The 25,464-nt window shown below is 34.4% G+C and overlaps 1 protein-coding gene across 20 annotated transcripts in view; it reads left to right on the top strand.

The window, feature by feature from the left end:
• LOC105483653 (uncharacterized) overlaps positions 1 to 25,464 on the top strand; it is a 134,399-nt gene that overhangs the window by 84,374 nt on the left and 24,561 nt on the right. For 19 of the 20 annotated variants that reach the window (XR_988452.3, XR_988451.3, XR_011608933.1 and 16 more), the window contains one exon: positions 14,820 to 15,024. Coding sequence is in view for 14 of the 20 variants with exons in the window: in XM_071071276.1 (XP_070927377.1) it covers positions 14,914 to 15,024 (111 nt within the window). In the remaining 6 variants the exon portion in view is untranslated. Of the gene's footprint in view, positions 1 to 12,290; positions 12,429 to 14,819; positions 15,025 to 25,464 lie in introns of all 20 variants that reach the window. The other variant, XM_071071267.1, reaches the window with a different exon arrangement.

Here is a 25,464-nt window from a genome sequence, read left to right as displayed (position 1 = left end):
GTTGAGTTACTAATTTGTGCCATAGAACTTATGTATTTTATCTCTAATATTTATAATTTTTACATTGTTACAGGGTGATAAGTCCCGGGGTGGGGTAAGAAGAAAATAATGAGCATTAATGAAGCTGAATAATATTTCAATAGCTTCTGAAAATATATGTTTATGTATTTGGTATGGTTATGAAGAAAAATGGCCATGCCTGAGGATTTGAGAAACACCAGAGAATTTACCGTGGATATTTTAAATCTATGATTGTCCTGGATCTAGTAATATGCTACTATTTTAAAATATTTTCCAATTGTTTCACATGTATATGCTTTGTCTCTTCTATAAACTCTTTGTTGGTAATTTTTTCTTTTTGGTCTTTCCTAGATGCTATCTGTATCATCTAACTACAACTTTGTGTTCAAAGAGTTTCTAAAAATCATAGGTCATTCTTATGATGAATCTTCAGTTTTTAGAGAACTATGATACAGAAACTATGTCAACAATAGTTGACTATTTCTTTTTATCATATATCTTAAGAAATCCTTTATCATTTTTTCCTTTTATTGGAACTGTAAGTTTACATTATGGAAAGAATAGTTTTGCTCAAGAAACTAATGTTTGCTCATATTCTCACAGTTTGTAAAACATGACTTTGAAAGTAACTTAAATAAAACAACAGGTGTAGGGTGTCCTAATTGCCATCACATTTTATAAAACCCTGCAGTAAATAGCTTAGTCATCATTTCCTAGCTGAATAGACTTGGCAAAGCTGTTCATTTCCCTATAACATACACAGCCAGCAAGGGATACATGTATATCAGTGGTGCTATTAAATATTTGAAAACTTGATTCAATGCATATTAAATATACATTTATAATGTATACATTTATAATTTACTTTTTCCTTCATATTTCTTACCATTAGGAGTGAAGGTAGATTAGAACACATTGCTGAAAAATGCACAGGTAAACCCTAAAAATACATAGATCTACCTAATTATATAGAGAAATTCATGATGAAGTTATGTTCTTTCTATGGTATTTAAAAGTTCAAAGAACTTTTCTGACTCAAAAGATTTATGTTAGTTTTGTGTTAATTATTTTAGAAATTGCTATATAGGCTATAGAAAAAATCCATCTTTATATTATATAAAATTAGTAATTTAAAGAGCATCTATTGGGCATCCTTTTGAAAGTGAATTGCTGTAAAATTACTTCCTGCATATTACAAGCTACAATATTCTATGGGAAGTAAATACCTAACATTTACAATACTCTGTGGGAAGTAAATACCTAATAGTATTATTATGAGTGTTATAGTCTTATGAACGGTATCTAACGAATGATCAAGTATCATAATTACATAATTTAGCCTATAAGTTCTAGTAATATGTGTATGTATTTATTTCAGACTCTACTCTTTAAAGATTAGATATCATAAAGTCTCCTCTTATCAGATGGAAAGATTGATAGATGAATAAAAATGGAAAGTTTTTGTAACATAAGTCAATACATACATCATTCACTTTCCTGAATGATTTTTAAAGACTGTAATTTCACTTAATTTTGAGAATGAATCAAACAGAAAGGAAGCCAGCTTCTCCTTCACACCATCTTCAAGTGACACTGTTTTCTCAAGTTATTTAAAATCTTTGGCAAGCATTTAATATATTTTTCAAATATTATATAAGTTAAATTTTTAAATTTATTAAGTTACAGAAGAGTTGTACTCATTGTTAAAACAAATCTGAGTGATACAGACATGTAAATTAAAAGGGGGAAAGCCTTATCTTCACTTCTTTTTCCATTCTCTAGACCTGCTAGTTAAGGGTTTTCTTTAAAGAAAGAAAAATATACATATATACACATAGAAACACCGCTTTTATCATTAAAAATTGGATTACTCTATATGTATTTTTCTATAATTTGCTTGTTCAAATCAATTATTTATCTTGAGCATTATCCCACAATAACAGGTTTTTCAGAATCTGAGATCATAACTGCATAGTTTTCCATAGTACACATGGACTTTGATGTAACTTTGCCTTTGCTGATGTTCTTGTAAATTGTCTCACACTTTTTTCTGTAAATTAATAACTATACGAGCATCTGTGTGTGTGTCTCTGTGTGTGTTTGTGTGATCCTTCTATTTATCATCATGGACTTCTGTAGTTACTTTTCTAAGCTAGACTATAGTCATTTTTTATCATTAAGGAGTATGTGCATTACAATTTTTCTTATGTATTACCAGTGGTCCCTTGAAATGATGTATCAATTTGAACTCCCATAAATAAGTATCAATTGTCCTCTTCCCAGGACCTTCACCAGCACTGAATATTACTTAGTCTCTTGATTTTTGACAAATATTTCAGTATTTATGGATGATTTATTAATTTTTCTAATAATTATCCAAACTTATTTTTATTTCTCTGAATGGTTAGAATTGAGTAAGACCTTCTGAAAATGGGTACTTGAAGTAGAGTTATCAGAGATAAAGTAGAGCACTTTTTAAAAGTTTTTTAAAAAGATAATAGAAATATTTTATTGAAATTAGTTCAACTTCAGTCATTCTTAAAAAATAAATTAGAATACTGATACAATCATGGCTCACTGCATTCTCAAACTCTGGGCTCAAGGATCTTCCTGCCTCAGCCTCCAGAGTAGCTGAGACTACAGGCACCTGCCACCATGTCCAGCTAATTAAAAAAAAAAAAAAAAGTTGTTTTCGTAGAGATGAGGTCTCACTATATTGCCCAGGCTGGTCTTGAACTCCTGGCCTCAATCTATTGTCCTGCCATGGCATCCCAGAGTGTTGGGATTACAGGCATGAGCTACTGCACCCAGCCAAATCTCACCTCTTCAATGAAGAATTCTATATCTTTATCCCTCAGTGGTCATCCTCTGCATCGTACATCTTCATCACACATGTGGTACTTAGGGTTTAGTATTGTTACTTATGGCTCATGTGTAATTCTTCTTTTTGTCTCTGACAGTCCCTTACACATAATGAACACTGTAAAAATGTGTTGGTTGGTTGAGTGAGTGATCACATAATTAGACTATGAAGGAGCAGGTCAGAGTCTGTATATCAATCCTAGGAAATCACTTCTTGACATTTGGTGGCTTGTTCTACTCCAGGGAGATTTCATTGCTAGCTATTCAAATTGGATATTGCTTGTTTTGGTGACTACAGCAAAAGCTAATGCTTACCATTTGTTCAAGTTTATTAATTGCATATTTGAATCAGTCTATATCAAGTGCTTGACAAATTGTATCCATATCAAAGTTAGAGTTTTATAATTTTATTTGAAATCTAATGTTATATAATCATTCAATTTTTTCCCCAGTAGGTCTAGGTTCCCAAAGGCCTAGCTTGCTTAGCTCTTTTAAAGTAGTTCAGCTTTCTTAAAAGAAAATTGTTTAGATGTTCAGAATCTGTTCTTATCAGTAGCTACAACATAACTTTTTGGTGAGATCATTAAATACAACATTTCTCACAGGCACAGAATCCTAAGTGCCTGTGCTATCTTCTTACTATAGTTATAGAACCAGGTTATATAATTTGGTTTAGCTTTGAGTATAATGTGGCAATGTGTTCATAAAAGTTGAAATATACTTCATGCTACTAAAAATGATAATTTTCTGAGAATGGAAAACAGGACTAGCATATATTTACCAATGTTATTCAAGATTGTCAAGAAAAGCATTTTCATTTGGAAAAAATAATTGATCATGAGGTAGGAACATTGCAAATACTGTTTCAAGGAATAGGAAATTTTGCAGTATCTACTTCTCTTATTTTGAAAGTCAAGCGCTTAGTAAAGCCACCTTGGAAAAATGGATGTGATTTATTAATTTATTGTTTGTCTGGACTGAAAATGTCTTGACAAATAAAAAGATATCCATCAGACATATATATGTCTTTCTCTTAAAGTTAACAATTTAGTACAATAGTGGAATGTCTTTGGCCATCCTGGTCTCCTGTAGGTTTGGCTGTGGAGGAGCAGGTGCGAGCTTCCAAACTGTCTTTACAAGTGTCGCAGTGGGGCTTCCCTGCCATGCCTCTGCAGGAGACAGCTCATCTGTTTAATCCTTATGTTTTAGTCAACCTTTCTTATTATGCAGACAGGGCTCTGAGCCTCAGCTGGATTTTTGACTCTCTCAATGAATTGATGGGGCTCTTTGATCTTAACTGTGTATTGCATCTGTTTCATCCTTCCTCTTAATGCAGTCCTCCATACTCTTATTTTAGTGGGTGCTCCTAAAATAAACTAATAATTATACAAACAAAAATTGCCATTGTAAAACCTAGGCACAAATTCCACTTTTCATCTTGGCCTTTTTTTTTTTTTCTTTTTGGCATGATAAACTTTCTTGAAAAATCCCCCAAACAATTTTTAATTCTGTTGCTTTATAAGGGACTGACCAGACTTAAGAGTATTTAATTAGGTTCCTATGAGTGTGTATGTGTTTTGTAGAGTCAGGTTTGCATAAAAAATGGGAACTGCCAATCTTTACAATTTAGTCAATTTTATGATAGCATAATATCTTTTTGATAGACCATATTGTAGCAAAAGGCATACAACCTACGTAGAAAAATCTACCATGGAAACATAAGGATCCTGCTGGGCAGTGTTCCTCTGTTTGATAGGAGTGAGAAAGTCTGAGTTGCAGAGAAAATCAGTTAGAATCAGATCAAATCCATATGGAGAATCCATTCTAGGTCATAGGGTGCTAAAATATAATCTTTCTTGAAACAAATTTTTAAAATGAAATGTGTACATTCTTATGTGAGGTGGGAGTGAAGGAATATTGAGGAAACAGTGAAGGGATATTGTTTGCTTACCCACCCGAAATCATTTAGAGTTATGATTAATTGAGCCAGAAAGTAGCTGTTTTTATCTGAGTGACCTTTGATATTCTAATCTGGTATTTTGGAGATTTGTATTAATTATTTTTAACTCTCTATGAATCTTCATTTATCTTTAAGTATACGATAATCTTGTGATGATAATGCAATGTCAAAGCTGTCAGAACAATTTCAGTTGAGCAAAAAGCTGATGTTTTCTAAGAGCCAAAAGCCCTTGAGAGAGTTATGAAAAAGTCTCTCTCCAAGAGGAGGAATATTGTGATAATGACCTTTTAGTTTATTAAACATTTACTTTATCCCAACATACATATGTATGGATGTATGTGTAATATACTAATAACCATTTATGAAATACCAGAATACACTTTTTCCTTAGTTACACTGAGACATAAAATAAATATGTAAAGAAGTTGATTTCTAATCATAACTCTATAATATTGCTGTTTTAAAAACATTCAGATAACTTTCTTCCATTCAAAAGTATCTCTCAAGCCCCCGCATAGTACTCAATCCTGAACTAGGGAGATTTTCATCACTATTTTTGTACTTCCCATATGGAATCTGAGAATAACTGTGCAGGAAGGAAATGTGAAAGGTTACTCAATACTTCTTTAGGCAGAGCCTTTCTGAAACCCCCTGAAGATCATTTTACCCCCCAACATTCAGTTTGTCTATCTTGCCACAAACTGAGATGTGACTTTATTTATTTATTTTCCCAGTTAACACTTCAGTTTGAAAGAAAGTATCTAGAAACCAGCCAAGGAAACATAGTTGGTTTCAGTGAGCATTTGATTTAGGTTTCTTAATTTTATTTGTTTTAGTTTCTTATCTCACATACTTGATGGCTGTGTTTCTTCTATTAAAGTGAAATGAAAACGTCTACACTCTTAGTCTATGATGATTTTGTGCTACTTGAACTTGTGAAAGTTATGATCTGGCCTCTTTTGCATAAAGTGGATCAACACACACCATTTTATTTCCATGCTTTCTTGTGATTTATAAGTCCCTAGAAGTTCCAACTTTGTTAAAACATGTCACTTTGCTCCATTGATATAACTCCCAGGTAAGTGCATGTTACTATATGAGAATTCATGTAAAAGATGCTAAGTTGCTCTGTGCACACTTCCTTGTATTCATCAATTCTGACCTATATTCATTCTTAACTTGCTTTCTTATTACATCCTAATAGTAACTGGGTGAGTAAATTTACCTCCATGATTCTTCCTAAATGTGAAAAGTGATCCTCTTACACTACTCTTCAGAAACACTAGGAGAGAAAACACATAGGCTGCGTGGGTTGTGACATGGTTTCTAGCTATGAACTGCCATTGCATGCCCTTATGCTCTCTAATCATGTCTTTTGCTTTATGGTCACATGTGGCCTCACTTCTTGACCATCTCCTATACCTATAAAATTTCAGAGACTCAACCTTGGGTTCCAGAAACTGCCCAAGGCTGTGTTACTTTTAAACTCAGAAGTTTGAACAACCCATTAGTGGGTCATGAAATCAACTTAGTAGATCATAACCTAGGTTAAAAAAGTAATAAAAAGATGAGAAATATGAATGCATTTCATGTTAGTAAGGGTATTATTTCATGAATATATTTTATCAAATATATTTCAAGTGTGCGTGCACTACTTGGTTGTATGGTAAATATTTTCCTAACATAGATTTCAGTCAAAAAAGCCTGAAAAACAGAACATTGAGTGAGATCATATAGCCTCTAATAAGCTTTTGTATGGATTATTGGGTTTAGAATTTAGAGGATTATTTTACCATATCCAAATTTGATTATTTTTTTCATGAGTTATCCTCCAGAAAATCAAGGGCATTAGCTCACAGCAATAGGCAAATAATAATGGAAGCTTAGTAAATGCTTCCAGAATTGTTTCAAGCTAGGCTGTATCAGCTTCCTGAAGGTAAAATGTTCTTACTGATTGAACCATTTAGTTGGAGGTAGTCGTATAAGAAAGAGACACGAGCATTTAGTTGCACAAACGAAGCATACAGTTCACAGAAAAAGGATTTTGTTAATACCTTATTTTGTTGTTGGGTCAAGCAGAGTGAATAAATTATGACTGTATACTTGTGTTATGACAAGAAAGGAAATAATAATTATCACTCTTTTAAAATATCTGAAGATTAAAATCTTTGCCTTTCATTTAAAAACACCTTTGTAAATGTGACCATTGTTTTTATTAAGAATGATATGTGGGGAATAGGGACAGATTAGTCAATGGGGATGAAATTAGAGTTAGATAGGAGGAATAAGTTCAAGTGTTCTGTTTGGTTAACAACCTTGTATTGTATATTTCAAAATAGCTAGAAGGGAGGATTTTGAATGTTATCACTTCAAAGAAATGACAGAGGTATGAGGTGATAGATATGCTAAATACTAATTTGATTATTATACAATGTATACATGTATTAAAACATCACACTGTACTCCATAATAGTTATTACATGTGAATTAAAACGATTAAAAAGAATGATATAATTTTTTTTATTGCCTCTGTATCCACCAGAAGTTAGCATAGGGAGGAAATTCTAATTGTACTACTATTGCACGCTTCCAACTTATCTCATGACTGAGAAATATTTAAGTACTGTTCAGCAAGGTAAGCATGAGAAAGAGAAGATAAGAATTCACCTAACTGGCCGGGCACGGTGGCTCACGCCTGTAATCCCAGCACTTTGGGAGGCCGAGGTGGGCAGATCACAAGGTCAGGAGATCAAGACCATCCTGGCTAACATGGTGAAACCCCGTCTCTACTAAAAATACAAAAAATTAGCCGGGCGAGGTGGCGGGCACCTGTAGTCCCAGCTACTCGGGAGGCTGAGGTGGGAAAATGGCGTGAACCCGGGAGGTGGAGCTTGCAGTGAGCCGAGATCCGGCCACTGCACTCCAGCCTGGGCGACAGAGCGAGACTCCGTCTCAAAAAAAAAGAAAAAAAAAAATTCACATAACTATATGACTGAATATCCATTGTGTTATTTACAAAGTATGTCATTCTTTCTGTAACATCTGTGGTGGAATATAACCTTAGTATTATACAACCATCACCAGCAGCCGCAGCTTAGCAGAAATGTAGAATGTCGGGCTCCATCCTGGACCTACTGAATCAAAATCTTTCTTTTAGCAAGATCTTCATGTGATATACATAACCATTAAAGTTTGAGAAGGCCTGGCATACAGGATAAGTCTTACCAATTGCCATATAGACCTATGTTCACTTCATGGTTAACATTTGCTCTGGAAAAGAAAACAACCAGTAGAGAGGGTCAGCAACTGTTCATACCCTAGAGCTGCGATTGACCACCTAATGGTGTCTAAAATTACGAAGCTGACAATGACACTGCTGTTGCTGTGGATAACACCCATTATCAAGTGATTCTAAGTGTTAGCCATTTTGTCTAATATGTCAACTAACCTGTTTAACTATCATCTACCTCCTGAGTTTTATGCTTTTTTACAGACAAGGCAATTGTTACCTAGGATCACCACCCCCTTGTAAATACAAGCATTCTGATGACTAGCATCAGGTATGCCCAAGGTAGAGTCTGTGACTGGGAGCTGAACTTTTTAAAAGTAAGACAGACTATTTGTTTGAAACAGGAAGAAACTATGACACTTGAAAGATTCCTATGAAGGTGTCAATTGAAATTTGTTTAGATAATATTTGTAATGAGCAATGTGTTCTCCAATTTGTGTATTTGAAAAGATAAGTAAAGCCTTGTTTTAAGCTCATATCATGTGTTCAGGCTATCAGATCACAATTTATTATGTGTTATGTGCCGTGTGGCATCTTAAGCCCCATTAGAGGCCCTTAGCCCTGGACATTCAACTGGCATCTAAAGGATGCCTTGAATGTGAGCTGCCCTTCTGAGGACAAATATTTGTACATTTGTAACATGGGGAAAGGACTCTTTACTTGAAATGGCTTTAGAATTGTACAGAACATAGAAATGTGGTTTGTCTCTTGTGTGCTAAATTAAATCCTTTTAAAGGAAGTCATCCTTTAAGAAAGGAGATGCAGGAATACCAACATTTTGACGTTTATTGGGTGACAAAAATCAACTCAGTCAACAAATAGTTTTGAAAATCGCATTGAAATGCGAATTGGAAGCAAAAGGTAGTGAGCTCATTTTATGGTGCAGAAAAACAATGCTGTGTGTACTGCTGATCAACTAGGTAGACATTAGCTGGTGGATCGTGGCCATGAGTACAGGAAATGGAAGAATTTCTATAAATGAACTAGGATAGACTGATTGCGTATTCAAGTAGGAATAATGACTTTTTTAAAAAGTTATTACATTTGTTCCTGGTTTAAAACGAGAGCTACATATATAACATAAATCCATACAACATCAAAGGATATACTGTGAAGAGTAGCTGCTTCACCTCTTCTGTCCCCAGACCCAAGTTTCCCTATTGACACAACCACCATGAGCAGCTCCTTGTATCTTTTTCAGAAATATCCTCTAAATACCTCATAATGAGTTATGAAACATCCTCATAAACAAACAGTATATGCAAAATCCTTGTTAAACAAAAGGATAATATACCAGGGGTCCCTAATTCCCTGGCCACAAACCAGAGTAGAGGTCTGTGGTCTATTGGGAGCCAGGCTGCACAGCAGGAAGCGTGTGGCCTGCAAGTGAGAGAAGCTTCATCTGTATTTACAGCCACTCACAATCACTCACGTTACAACCTGAGCTTCGCCTCCTGTCACATCAGTGGCAGCATTGGATTCTCATAGGAGTGTGAACTGTGCATGTGAGGGATCTGGGTTACACACTCCTTATGAGAATCTAATGCCTGATGATCTGTCACTGTCCCCATCACCCTCTGATGGGACCGTCTAGTTGCAGGAAAACAAGCTCAGGGCTCCCACTGATTCTACATCATAGTGATTTGTATAATTATTTCATTATATATTGTGATGTATTAATAATAGATATAAAGTGCACAATAAATGTAATGCACTTGAATCATCCTGAAACCACCCCCCACCCCACTTCCAGTCCGTGGAAAAATTATCATCTTTGGAACTGGCCCCTGGTGCCAAAAATATTGGGGACCGCTGTAATATACAATACACATTGTTCTGCACCATTCTTCTTTTCCTTAAAATGTATCATAGAAATAATTTTATATCAGTTTTCCTACTTATACTTTATTCATTTTAATGGCTACATGGCATTCCACAGTATGAATATAACATACTTTATTTAACCAGTTACCTTTGGTGGATTTTTAGATTAGTCTCAGTCTTTTGCTATCATAAATAATGCTGTAACTATGATCCTTATCCATGTATTGTCAAGCATGTGTGACTATATATATGTCCAGGTCTTCACATTCAAAGTCCTGATTTATTTTTACTAAAACTGGGTTAGCAATGGGGAAAAAATAACCAAGTAGCACAGGAGGCAGGGAAATAATAATAATTGAAAATAGCATTTACTATGTGGTAAGTAATTTATAAGTATACATTTAATTCTTAAAAATCTAGAGGAAGATATTTATTACTATTATTATTGTTGTTGTTATTACTGATTTAAGTGAGAAAGCTAGGATATGAATTCACCCAAAAAGCTTGTCTTCGGATCCCTTGCTCTTGTTTGCTACACTGTACTGTTTCTTGGTGATTCTGTTGTTACTTTGGCAATGAGAGTGCATTTATTGGATACCTACCATGTGCTCAGCAGATGACATGTGTCAGTCACAGTCTTCATGATAGCACCATGAGACGTTGTTGTTGTTTAACAGATTCTTAATAAGGTTTAGCAACTTGCCCAAAGTCCCAGAGCTAGTAAGCAAGGAGCTAGGAATGGCCTGGAAGCAGGATGTCTGACTCTTGTGACTAAGGCACGACAGAGAAGGGAGTTTCAGGTATTGCTTCTACATCTAGCAGGCTGGAAGGCAGAAATAAAACTAATATACATATGAGGCTTAATTAAATGTATTGAAGTGGTAAGAGGGATAGGAAGGGCTGTTACAAGGACCAATGGAAGACAGTTGGTGGGGCACAAAAATAAAAGCCTCTGTAGCAGAGAGAGGAGGGCTTAGTGGGTCCATGTGGATCCAGAATGCACTCTTCTCTATGGAGAATGTTTCCAAATCTAGATTGCTTTGTTCTCACCAACTGCTTCAACTTTTAAAAAAAAACATTCCACACCTGTACATTGTATTTATACCTTCAACAACCCCTTGTCGTTAGAATGGCAACAATTAGAATGGAACCTGTGGTGCTTGCATGTCCTAGAGAAAAAACAGCCTTAGGTGGCTGCTCTGAGTTGGACTTTGTGGCCACAGGGAGCAGAAATCAGTAAGTGCCCGCATTAGAAAATAAAAGTAAGAGTGCCGAGAAAAGTAAGAGTGCTGAGTTTCTTCAAGGCAATGCCAGTTTCTCCAGGTCAATTTCTCTTATTTTAATCTCTGTTTCCAGCAGTTCTGCCTCTTTGTAGGTATGCCATAAGCAGCCATATAAAGGCAAAACTGTACGATCTACAGGTCTAGTAAAATTATAAGTCATGTAGGTCTTATAGAAATTATAATTTTAACTGAAGTCCTCTGTATCTATTGGTTATTTTATTTTTTTTATTTTTTGAAACGGAGTCTTGCTCTGTCGCCCAGGCTGGAGTGCAGTGGCCGGATCTCAGCTCACTGCAAGCTCCGCCTCCCGGGTTCACGCCATTCTCCTGCCTCAGCCTCCCGAGTAGCTGGGACTACAGGCACCCGCCACCTCGCCCGGCTAGTTTTTTGTATTTTTTTTTTTTTTTTTTTTTTTTGAGACAGAGTCTCGCTCTGTCGCCCAGGCTGGAGTGCAGTGGCCGGATCTCAGCTCACTGCAAGCTCCGCCTCCCGGGTTTACGCCATTCTCCTGCCTCAGCCTCCCAAGTAGCTGGGACTACAGGCGCCCGTCACTACGCCCGGCTAATTTTTTGTATTTTTTAGTAGAGACGGGGTTTCACCGTGTTAGCCAGGATGGTCTCGATCTCCTGACCTTCTGATCCGCCCGTCTCGGCCTCCCAAAGTGCTGGGATTACAGCCTTGAGCCACCGCGCCCAGCCTTCTATTAGTTATTATTATTGCTGTTATTATTTTATAAACCAATTTTACTATCTAGACCATATTTCTGTGTTTGGTCTTTTAGGTTTTAAATACTGAGTTTTCCTGTTTCAGAATATCTCATTTAATGCAGTGAAGTTTTGGTAATATTTCATAGAAAAAAAAAGGTGTAACACAAATATGTCAGAATTAATTATTTATATGATGGTTATAATAAAAAAATAATAACCGAGATATATAATTAGTGTTTCCTGTAGGTCAGAAAATATGCAGAGTTTTATGTACATTATCTGGTTTAATATTAAGAACCTATCGGGTAAGTATTACAATTAATACTGTTGTTCCCATCTTACAGATGGAGTCTTTTTTTCTACATTTTGGGATTAACAATTAGAATGGCAAGAAAGCAAACTTTTGTAAAAGAAGAAAATACTTTCTAATTCTACAAAACATATTTTCTATGTTAACACTTCTCCATCCAGTCTTTCTTCAGGTATACTCAGTAATCAATATATGTACACTTTGTATTCTGCTTTTTAAATTCAGTATAGTCATAAAAACTTGGTTTTATCCGTCTTTCATATTACCATATAATGACCGCCTACGATTAATTGCCAAAATTACATCTTGATTTCCTTCTTTGGAGACATTGTTTCCGTTCTCTCTTATAGATACTATTGCAATGAAAAAATATTGTATACATAGCATTATTTTATTCTCTGGGAATTTCCTAGGAAAATGTCCCCTCTTCCACTCAAAGAGTAAAGATCTTTCTGACTCATTCTAACTCCCTGAGTCAAAGTCATTTTCATAGGAACAAATAGAGTGAACGTTATTAATGCTTATTTTAAAATCTTAAGAGAAATGTCTACTTTGAACTCTTTAGGAATAAAGTCTTTTCAGTATTTTAAAGATATAATTTTGAATACATATGCGATTAAATATGGGTAATCCATATAAAGCCTAAAGAGTTAATTTTTGCATCATTTAATTTTAAAAGTAAGTGAGTGGGCTGAGGAGGACGATATATGCAAGGTAAGTATTTATTCTTCATCGACATGTATTTCTTGAGAAACTGCTGTGTGCCAGGCTGTACAGCAGTTGCCAAGGCTATGATAATGGATGGGACAGAAACAGCTTATTTCCAAATAGGGCATCACTGAAAGTCACATCACAGAGTCTTTGTCCTTGACATTGTGCCACAACACACTCTTGTCCTGACATTTCTGATTTCTTTGTTCTTTTGCTTTTATGGAATCTGACTCATTTCTTACTATCAGCCCAAGATACAAAGGATAAAGAGTATCTTACTCTCAGAAAGATATCTGTATCTATATAGATATATAATTTCTAAGAATTTCTGAAATCGTATTTTCTCCCTCCCATGCTGGTTCTGGTGGGACTTTAGAAACCTTTTTGTCTTCCGAGGATGAAAGTATCTTGCTGTGTAGTTTTAGGAATCCCTAAATCATCTCATCCTCATTGTGTATATCTTAGGTTGCATCTAAATACATTTATCAGTTTATCTTTGCAGCACTTTAAGCTAAACAGAGATTTTGGGCCCTCCATGGCAGGAATGTTTTCACGTAAAAATAAAATGTAATTTAGGATATGTATCATGAATTATTAATATAGTGTACCGCAACTGCAGTTTTCACAGGTAGAGATAAAACATTTTGGGTTGTGTTCAGCAGCCAAATATACACACTTCTTAGGTAAAATCAACTTCAGAATCACATTTTAACTTTTCCCTAAATTTCTCCATCCCAGAAAGACCTACTAATTTATTGATAAATATAACTTTATTACTTTATGATATAAAATTCTCTTTCAAATTCTGCTGTGCAACCTTTTTATTTTGTTGATACGCAAACATGTTGGTGGTAATTCTTTAGTAAAAATCGCATCAAGGTAACAGCTTACCATGTAGATCAAGCCTTTTGCTGCTCCATTGGATGCTTCGCTCTGGAAAACATTGTGATATCATTTTGTGGGAATCTTCTATGCATTACCTAATATATATTGAGATTTCAGTAAATTCATTATGCATGTGTTGTGTATATTGATCAATCAGTAGACAGACTTTTCGAAGGAAAAATTTGCATTAAAATGTGATGATATCTTCCCCCAGCTTAAATTTGTATGTTATTTTTAGCTGACATGCCTGAATTAGTTTTCTAACGTTATTACATAAAAATATAATTTGAACTTTTTGCAAAGATAAGTTTCAGGATTTGGATTTATAGAGTACTCGTCTTCACGAAAAAGGGATATATGGAGATAATTTCATAATGTCAGAATACTGATTCCACAGGTTGACTTGGGCTACCTTGCTGTAAAGCTGGCTCTGCTGGGTAACAGCTGACTCATAGGCATCACCAACACAGCACAGAGGTAGAGAAGAAAATATTAATACAAGGGCATCTGAAAAAGGAGCTGTGATCAATTTCCTAAAACTTTCCTTAAATTTCTAATGTCCTGTAGCCTTAACATTGGGATTGAAATCCTCCCTGTTGCAAATTAGCACATACCCTACTGTCTGAACTCAAAACCCTAGGAACTACTGTCTGAGATCTGAATGTATTCTTGGTTCCAAATCAATCTTGTCACTCCTCGGAAAGCAATGCAAGATAATAAGTAGTATTCACCTGATTGCTTTCCTGCTCCGAGACAGCTGGTGACGCGTGTCTTCCTGATAACCAGGAGTTTCAGATCTAAGGCAGGGATAAAGGGAAACTGGAAGCTCTCGGAATCTAAATGTGACAGTCGATGGCTGAGGAGAGGGTCAGAAGGAATAGAATCTGTGACACGTATGAGAAAGGAACAAAATTTATCTGCTCTGGTTGCAATGATTAGATGTCTCTTTGTCTGGCTTTCCTTGCAGTGGGTGACTGATCATACCCGCCGGCTGGCTAATGTCATAATTAACAAAGTTGCTACTACATCTACAAAGTTTAATCGAAAAATTTGCCAGTGATATGATGGCATTGTCACAGAGATCACAAGGGACACGGAGTCGACTTTTGCTCAAGATGGAACGACAGAGCTGCGTAGGCAAGATGAGAAATTGCAAACTTGTTCGGCCAAAGGTATGTTTCTTTCATAATTCCACATCCTAGGTTTTCTTATTAAGATTTTCTTTTGATGGTTCATGGGTTCTTTTTTTGTTTCTTGACCGAAATGATTCAGAAAAAGATCCATATGCTTTTCGGGCATTTATAACATATTCTCTGAAAGCTTTTTTTTTTTCCCTAAATCTGTAAATTCATAATATAGCTAAACAGATTTTGATGATGAAAATGGAATATAAAGCAATATTTTCCCTGTTGGGTCTAGCTAATCTTTATCAGTTTTCAGAATAAGTATTTGGTAACAAATATCAGTGGGACATTTATATTGTATAACATTGGATTTATTTTGCTCGACAATGTAAAAGCCGTTGCTCTGCTTTATTCTATTGTGTCAACCTAGTTCTAGGAAAGGAGAAAAAGCAAAGTGTAGTTATAGAATATGTAGAGGTTCTATTTTAGTTTCAAGACATGCTCAAAGGAAAGCTAAAGTCTTGACTTAAGTCGCACAATGTAATTGGGGCTTTTTGAAACAACATTTATGAAGACGACTATCTCTTGAAATTATGTGCTATTCTCCAGGGCCAGTCTGGTCAGACTATTTACGTGTATTTTCTTTTTACTGTGATTTGCTTTGCTTGATTGAATATTCAAGAATTGAGGAGTTTCACAAACGACAGCCTTCCTGTATTGCTAATTAATTAGTGTGAATATTGATGAGGAACGGCATGCACCTCTGTGTATGTGGCTGTGCACTTAATCTAAGTACAGAGAGGGAGGAAGAGGTCTCAAAAAATATGCAGAAGGCAAGTTTGGGTTATTTATGCTGTGTCACACCACCGTTACAATATCTAGGCAATCAATTTGCAATATAACTGGGGACATATATTAAGGTTCTTTCCCTCCACGGTCATCTGGGTCACTATATCATGGCAAAATGCAATAATTTGTCTTTTGCCCATTACTGTTGTCTTTTGTGTTAATAACAGTTTTTAAACATCATGAAATAACATTTTGGAAACAAATTTTGCACAGCATGTATATTTTAATAAGCTCATTGAAAGTTTCTTATGGTTTTATTTCTAATGATGGGAGACTAGACGTTATCAATATATTCATTTTAAAATTTGCGGTCACATTTAATGTTCTCAAATAAAAAATGAATCATTTTATGGGATTATGAATTTTAAAGCCTTTGAGTGTCCAGATAATTTTAAACACTGTTTATCAAAATTTTGGTGGAAATTTGATTTAACAGATTTGATGGAAATTGACTTAACCGAAATTTAATGACATCGGTAAGAAAAACTGAAAATGGAGATTTAAATCATTATTTTATTAACTTCGGGACACCATTTTTACAGGAGAGTGTTATTCTTGTAATAACTATCTTTTTGTTTGTCTTTTGTTTCCTTAACTTTGATTCCCCACCCTAGCCCAATGTCTGGCACATAACAGACATTCAGTAGGTATTTATCGAGTGAATGAATTAATGAATTTAAGTATTTCCTCTGTTATTCAAAGCTGGTTAACATTTGCTTCCTCCAAATCAATAAGTTTTGTATGCAGTAAACATTGTGAATAGAAATAAGTAGATGAATGGCACAATCACAGACAATAGGGAGGATTAAGTGCCTAAAATAATATATTGTTATTTTAACCTAAACCACCATAATATTTTGTGTAATTGAGATTTGGTATTGTCAGAACTCTGTTGAGAGTATTGAAGGTCTATGAGGATTAGATAGTGCCCAGGAAGTGGTTCACAGTTGATGTCCCGTTTTTAGTTTTAGTTTTTTTTTTTTTTTAAACAGGATTATCTCCAGAGATGTGTAGAAATGAACTCTCATCAGAGTTTCAAAGGAATTAATGTTTTTTGGTAAAATGTGCTAATGTAAAGAGTTAGAAGATTAGTGATACATAATGAAAGCAATGCATTCTTTCGCATGGAAATGGGAATATATAAATGTCCTGCAGGTGATTGGCGTTGTAGCAATTTTATTGAAGATTAAAGTTTGATTGACCTTTGTTAGGGTGATTAACCCTTCTGAAATTAAAAGCCAGAGCTGAATTATCCTGCTCAATTTAAATGCAAACATTGAGCAGGTCGTATGTCATTCAAATAATAATAATAAGAAAATCTTCCTATTTTAATTTTCATTTTTGCACTTCTGATTGGTATGCTGCTTTAGAGGGACCATAGCTCTCGCAAAAGCATTCTGGTGGCAGAGAATATAGAATAACATTACAGATAATTGGGAACATACAGAGAGAGTCCCAAGCACTACTGCCTGCATTCAAAACATGAAAACCACCATCCCAACAAAAGCAGGGAGCATGAAGCCAATCTATGCACACTGAAAATGTATGGTCCCAATAGAAAAACAACCTAGGGATGTCCTGAAGGAGTTAGGAATAAATAACAATGACGTCTCTATTCTAGTTCAGTGCCAACCACTGAAATTGCATATCAATATCCATGTTAAATCTACAAGATGTCTCCTGAAAATGCGTGCTTTTTGGTACAGTTGCTTATGAAGCAATTTCTAAAAGTTGATTATGTTTGATGTCTGGAATTTCATTCTCCATGATCTCTGATACTTTCTGAATATATTCAGTGTTTTCATTAAGTCCAAAATGCTGTAGGAGAAGCTAACTAATGATTTGCAATGCCATTTAATGGTTTAGTTTTATTTTTCTTTGTTAAATTTTCTGAGCCTTGGTGAAAAGTTGTGTATTCACATTGCTTCAAAAACTGTTTCCATTTTTCATATCATATTAATTTGTTTAGTTCTAAGTCAGTGAATATTTTTCGTTTTAGGTCCCATCACATAGTGAATGCATCTTCCTTTTATGCGTCTGTGAGCTATTAAAATGATAATAAAGGTTCTTTTCCTTCCATATGTAATTTATTTCTCTCTTTTCATCAAAGAATTCACTCTGAATCTGTCAAGGTAGAAAAGTCCAAGGCATTATAGTGTAAAAATTAAGAAGCCTGGAGGTGCTATTTTATTTTTGCACAAGCTTTTCATGTATTCTTTTAACATCCTTCTGAAAGATAGGCTCCTACTCCAAGCCTGTGAAGAAAGTCAAAGATGAAAAACTTGTGATAGAGTGACTGAGATTATTCAGCTGGCAAAGTCACTCCGGCATCCTCCAGAGAGTTGGATAATACGTTGAAGCATAGATTAATAATATGTTTAACTAAGATCTGTTTGCTGTAAGGATAATTTCCTAATTCTTAATTGTGGGACAAGTGTTCAACCATAAATTGTAAACAAATATGTTGTTCTGTACCTTGTCTGATAAAGTGTAGATTATCAACTTTAGCTTCGGTACATTCCATTGTCAAACTTTAAAAAATTCAATTGTTTCATGATAATACTTGTTTTCTTATTAAAGATAATTTTAACTAAAAGATAAACATGACCACTAAATTATATCTCTAAAATAAGCAATATTAATTCTTCAAACATAATTTAATTATCTTCTCTAATTTAATCTTATTTTACCTCTTAACAGAACTAAATGAAAATAATCTTCAGTATTAAAATTCGTTATAAATACAACATTCTCTGAAGTACAAAAAGCTAATGTGCTGAACTACAGATAACATCCTTCTCTACGTTGTCATTAATTATTAGCAGTCTTTTTATTAAAGAAAATTATGGGTTTGGAAGGTGAAATTCATATTGTCTCAGTGTAGAAAAAAAGTATTAGTGAAAGAGCAAAGGAAAATAAGATTATACTTTGCTAAATCCCAGATCCAATAATTTATTTTGCTTCAGTGTGCTTCGAAGACATTTTATTTCTTTATGTTGCCTTTGTTTTCTATCAAGATTGGTTTCCACCTAATCCACCCAGTCCCAGCCCTGACATTTTCTCTTACAGTTGTGAAATAACATTCTTTGCTATGAATAAGCCAAGATTAATCCATTTGATATTTTATAGACTGCATATTTTAGCTGGAGTGTTTCTGTTTAAAAAGCAGACTGTTTTAAAAAGTGACCAATGCTGTTGTTTTATTTGTTGTGCATTGTTTCTGAGTCAGCAATTTAGTTGAATTTTATTGAAATTTAGAGTAGATGTACTATAAGCGATTTTATTCTGCTGGACTAAGGAGAGATGGCAAGTGGCAGACTCAAGGATTTCCTAAGTTTTTTAAAAAAAATTATTCATAGTTAAAAAGTAGTCATATATAAATTTTTCGAGATTATCCTCTTTAACAGACAATAATTCTAAAACAAAATTATTTGGTTAATAATGGTCAATGGAATTACTTCTTGTAATTTGTTTAATAAAATCATAAAAAATGCTCTAGAAACAATAAGTGTCCCAGTGTTAACTTTCCAACTTAATTAGGAAGACTAGTTTTCTACGACTAGTTTTCAAATGAGTTGGAAGGTGACCTAATATAGCGTAGTGGTCTGTGGCCTATTTGATACAATTTATGCTATTTGTATTAAAATTATCATACTATCTCTGTACATTACTTTGGAATCAGAGAACTTCATAAAAAGATACTTTTAACTCAAATGCCTTCAGCATTAGCATTTCTGGAGCCATCATTGACTAATCTGTATTCAGTTTTAGCAAGCCTTTATTAAGCACCTACTATGTTTCAGGTACTCCTCTCAATCCGGTGAGGTGAGCCTATGAGCCATGTTGTATAAACAAGAAACTCACACTCAGACTGGCGAAGGTTTTACCTGAAGTCAGATAGCTAGTCAGTGGCACGGCCTGGTTTGGAAGCTGCTGAAGCCTTTCCTTCACCAAAGCTGTCTTTGGGATAATCATGGCATTCCACTTTGCTAAAACTTGGAGACTGTGAGAACAGGATTCTTGCAAGACGAATTTAAACCATTTCTGCAGAAAAAGGAATTTACTAAAACTCAGGAACTATGATGAGATAATTAATTCTGTACCGATTCACTCTAGAGGAAGTAAGAGAAGAAGGGGTTTACAGTGCTTTGAGTAACAACACACTGGGTCACCCATGCAATGAACATTACTCAGTGGGCTTCTTTCATAGAGAGAAGACGTTTTCTTCCGCAGATATTAATAGTTTAGTTCATTGAAAACCAATCATTAGGCTCTGTAAAAAATTGTCTTTCAAATGCTTGTGCTTACCTATCTTTCTTTTAAGATTCATAAATAATTATGTTTACCAGAATCTTAAAGTCAGAGGCATCCGTCCTACCTCATATGGTTTCTTTGGTGTGAGCAGTTTGACAACCTGTTGATAAATGTCTCTATATTTTATAATTCCTGCTCTTGAAACTGAGTATAAGTCTGTTAGATGTCTAGCTGTCAGGAATTGCCCAATTATTTATGACAAATGCATTTAAAGAAATACGTAGAAAAAATATTTTTGATAAATATCAAAAAATAAATATAGAAGTACAGTATTGCTGCAATGGGAGAAAAAAATCATGCAAAATAATTGAAAAAAATTGTTTTCTCCTTTTCTTATGAGAATAAAAGAATTAACTTGAGTTATGCAAAAAGTAAACTTCTACAAAATTAGACCAGGAGGTTCCAAAAATTTGGGATTGACAGATTGATTTTCACTTGGTGATTTCATCAACCTTCTCATTGTTGATTCTTTTGGTTTGTAAACTCTCTGAAGTTGACACAGAGAAGTGTAGTCAGTTTAAATCCATCTCTATATTTATCCGCGGGGCCTAGAGGAGACCCTGATATGTGGTAGAGAGTGAGGAAGTGTTTGTTAACTTGGATTGAAAGTGACTATTACCATTAAGATAAAAGTAGGGACACTGAGCCCAGTACTTCATTGTAAAGGCTTGGTGTTTACACTAAGAAATAAACCTAAGCTTCAAAGTCTGAAGGAGGAAAAATAAGTAGAAATTTGTCAGTGTGTATATTATACACAAATAATCTCCATCCTAGGTTATTCTTATATCTACTTCAGATGCTTTTTAAAATGATCCAGATTTCTTTACTTTAGCTTTAACTTATGCCCATAAATCTCCCCTTAGCCAGAACTTGTTAGTCACTAGTTAGCCACTTATTACTTCACAACAACAAAACTAGTTTTTCTGAACTGATTAAAATATTTAATCAAAATGATCAGTTTGGCTTATGTTTGAAGAGAGAGAGGAAAAACAACATAGAGTCTTCATTTTGAAAATGAATGAAAAAACAACTAAAGGGCATTGTGTAGAATCAGAGAAGTTGAAGAATATTTGCAGGAAAATAAATTGCTATTGTAATTCTAATTACAAATGAAAGTGTTTTGTAGCAGAGAAAATTAAAGTGTGTAATAAAATGAGACGTACTGAGAGAATCTTTCCTAAGAGATGCTAGACAAGATGGAAGAACAAGTTTGACCAACATCCTTTCTAATTACATAAATACTTGAGAATTCATTAACCATTTGAGTCCTGCTCGATGATTAAACCCTTAGGCAGATGTGAATCAACTTTACTATGTGGAAACATTGAGGAAAACATTTATAAAAAATATGATCCAATTTCTGAAAATACAGGCCAATTAAAGACTGAGATTTAATTTAGGAATTTTACTCTGTCTGCATGATGTATATATCAATGATGATTTCTCTTGTCTCACTCTTTATCTTCACGAGCAAAAGGAGATTTTTACTTATTGACATATTATTGAAAAATCTCGCTTTTTTTGCAAAATTACACATTTTTTTTGCATAAATGTGCCTAATTACCTGAATTCAGTTTTGATTAGCAGTGTTAATTGATGCAGCTGTGGATGGTATCTGTTTACCCAAATTACCATGTGCAAACAGCAATATGTCTGGAAGTGAATATGCTAAACTGAAAATACTAATTAGGTAAGACAGATTGTTATTCAAGTCACATCGTGGAGCTTTCTAATGAAAGCCTGGATGTGTCAGGGTTTCATGATATTCAGACAGAAATGTCTATATTACATATGATTTCTAAATTTAATTCATAAGAACAGATGGGATGTCAGCCAGGGTTCTTCTGCCTTATTCTGGTATTAATGTGAATATTTTACTCAACTGGAGATATATTCATGTGTTTTCTTGTGGCAAACTCATCATGTGCTTTGACAATATGCCAGCCCTGTACATCCAGACACATCTATTTCTTGATCAATATATTTGAAGATTATATCCACCTACCATGCCAAAGATGAATACGAATAAGCCATCTTGCAAGCTTAATCACATCAGCTGGTTAATTTAATCAAATCAAATAATAGAAAGGTTAGTTAAACAGGCAGCTTAACTGAGTAATATTTTATGGATGTTTTCCTTTTGCAACCCCCAAAAATAATAATAAAGGTTTGATCCTAGGATTCTTAAGAATCAGTGAGCAATTCACAGGACTGAAAGGTGAATTCTCGTTGCCTTCAGGTTGTTTTGAATCTCTAATCATTTAAAAATGGATAGCAAAACAGTGCTTATTTTCTAGTGCCCGGTTTTAAAGTGTTAACAGCCTTTTTTGTCTTTGGTTTCCATTACTTTTGTCTTAATGCATGACCTGCTTTGCTTAAGGTTTTTCTTGAAAGAAAGCATTAATCTTTACTTTCTGCTGTGGCACTCAGAACTCATTAATGGCAGTGTAAGTTAAAGGTATCTGAAGCTTAGAGTACAAATCCTGCACATCAGATAGTGAAGAAATAATGGACCCATCTTTCCTTTCCCAAGAGGCTAAATAACTGTGCTTAATGCATAATAAGTCTCCTCTTCCCAAAGGCTATGAAAATAAGGCCTCTTGACTCAACCTTAAGAGTTTAAGACCCCTATTAGATATTTTAAGATGCCATGAGCTAAATGGGGGTGATTTTCATGATGCAAATTTGAACATAATTATAGTTTGGCACATTTAATTTAGGTTTAAGTGAGAATTATAATTACCAAAAATTGAATTATTTCAATTATGCTAATTTCTATCCCCAAAGTTTTGTGTAATTTGGGTTCTCTAAAACAGGTTTAGATCCTGCAGAATTACAATGGAGTCTAATACTAAAAATAAAAAATTTGTGAAAATGATTCACAGCTAGTTACATCTTAGGCACAGAAATGTTGACATACTGTTAACTGGCCCAGGAAAACTGGAGGGACCAGAAATGGCTTAAATCAAAAATAGAAAAAAGGACATTATATGTTAACTGTTTGGGCCATTTGATTACCGTTTTCTACATCAATACTAATTTTAACGTATTATTGCTATTTACTGTCTAATCAATGAAGCTAATTTCAGTGTTTTAAAAATAAAATGTGTGTGCATTACAGTTATGATTATTTAATAGTACACTTTCAGAAAAAAGAATACCGTAGTCACCTTCAGAATTATCTTGCCTTTGATTATCATTTAAAAAGCATTAGGCCTTTCAAAGGCGCTTAATGTAAAATTCCTTAATCCTTGGAGATGAAAAGTTGGAAAGTTTCATTTCTCTGTGGCTGAAGGTAGCTTGGTAAATATGCCATGGACAGTGCAAAAGAGTTCTTTGTTACAGAACCAGAGTGTGTGTGTATGTAAACTGTGTGTGCACATACATTCGTAAAATTGCCTGACCGTTGAATTGAGACACTAGATTCGGCCAGCCAGTTTGATTTGTCAAGTATGTTTATTGCTGAGTTCACTAAGGCAACTGCTAAATAAACCTAAGTCTGCTTTTACAGCACAGACAAAGGAAGAAAATTCCGTCCTAAAAGTATAGCAATCTATTCAAAATAAAACGATGCCTGGGCACTTTTTGCTGTCATGAGATTATCTAAATATTTTAGTGAAGTGTTGTTTTGTTTTGTTTTAATCTTCATGTGGAGATGCGAACTTGTTTTGTATAAGACTCTTGACAGATATGAACATTTCTACATTTTAACTTTAAAATGAGAAAACAGGTCAGTGATGTCAAATCAAAAAACAGGCCTACGAAATTGTATCAGACATTTCAATGAATTGTCTTTAGGCAAATCACCCAACCTCAGTGTGCAAATTAGTTAATTTTAAGAATAAATATAGCTATCTTTCTGACTTATTAAGGATTTATCATTTGTACCCAAGGTTCAACGGATCTGTAAATGAAGTGAATGAATCTTGTCTTTGAACTCTAATTGGCATTAGAGGAAGACAGGTCTGACTGAGTTAAAGGCTGAAGGACTTAATCCTTTGAAGAAATTTTGATTTAGTTTTATTACTTCTAAGTATTGCTAATATATTCTAAAATTAATTTGACTCTGACTGCTTGGTGTATCCTGATTTCCTTTCCAAAGGATAGATTGTAGGCACATTGAGGGAAATCGCCTATTTCTTTGTTAACCTTCCGCCTAACCACAGCCACAGCTTTACCACTGAGTAGTGTTGTAGTGGTGTGCACACAGTAGGGACACTTGAAGTGCTAAGAAAGTGAACAGTGGTTACCATGAATAAAAACTATGACCATTAACTCCATTTGTAACTGTCAATCACCTATATTTTACGATCAGTATATTACCTGGACCCAGGGGCCATAAACCACCTAAAGACATTTTAAAAAATTTAAAGCTGTTTTTGAAAAAGATGTATATTTTTGGTTGGCTTAATTCTATGGATACTAAGGAACTCTATAACATTTCACAAAGAATAGAATTCATTTGAACTTGTTCTCTGAAAAATATAGCACATGGATTAATATACACTTGGATTAATGCAAATTTCAGACAAATGGGACTTGAATGGCTAAGCAAAGCTTTGTAGACAGGCAGACCTAAATTCAAATTTTGCCTGTGTCATTGCTAGCAGTGTGACTGGGAGGCATTTTCCTAGATCTTTTGGACCTTAGTTTACCCATCAGGAAAAGAAAGAAAATAATACCTATTTATAGTGGTGTTGTGAATGAACTAGATAATGTATATAAATGCCTTAACACAATGCCTAACATCAAGTTGACACTCAGTAAATAATAACTGTAATTACTGCATAAAGTACAGTAGCTCTGTGTTAGAAACCAACAGAGGCAATTAGAGAAGTTTTTAAAATCCGGCATTCATTAATTTACTTAAACCTTTATGCACTAAAATTTCCAATCAGCATGAGTGTATCCATAGATTAGATAGAGATAGATAGATAGATACACAAGTCTATTTTTGTCCCAGGTGTATATATGTGTGTTTTGTACACATACATATATCATTTATATAAGGACAAAATTAAATACTTGGCTTACTGAAAGTATATAGTACATACACTTCTGGCTTTTTTATTTTCTAATGATTTCTAGCAGCTATACAACACTTCATAGCTCAAAAATAATTCTATACACATTATCATATTTGATTTTCACAGCAGCAAGACAGGACAAGTGATATTGCATTCATTTTCTATAAAATACACAGAGATGTTAAGTGATTTACTTGGTATTACTTCAGTGAAAACAGGAAAGATGAAGGTAAGAAAATACACTTGGAGTCTTTTTCCAGACTGTTTGGAAAAACAAGCTAATAATTCTATTTCTCCA

This window comes from Macaca nemestrina, chromosome 10 (genome assembly GCF_043159975.1).
Source record: "Macaca nemestrina isolate mMacNem1 chromosome 10, mMacNem.hap1, whole genome shotgun sequence".
Classification (NCBI taxonomy): Eukaryota; Metazoa; Chordata; class Mammalia; order Primates; family Cercopithecidae; genus Macaca; species Macaca nemestrina.
The sequence above is the reverse complement of the archived record's forward strand: the minus strand, read 5'-3'. Positions and strand labels throughout refer to the sequence as shown.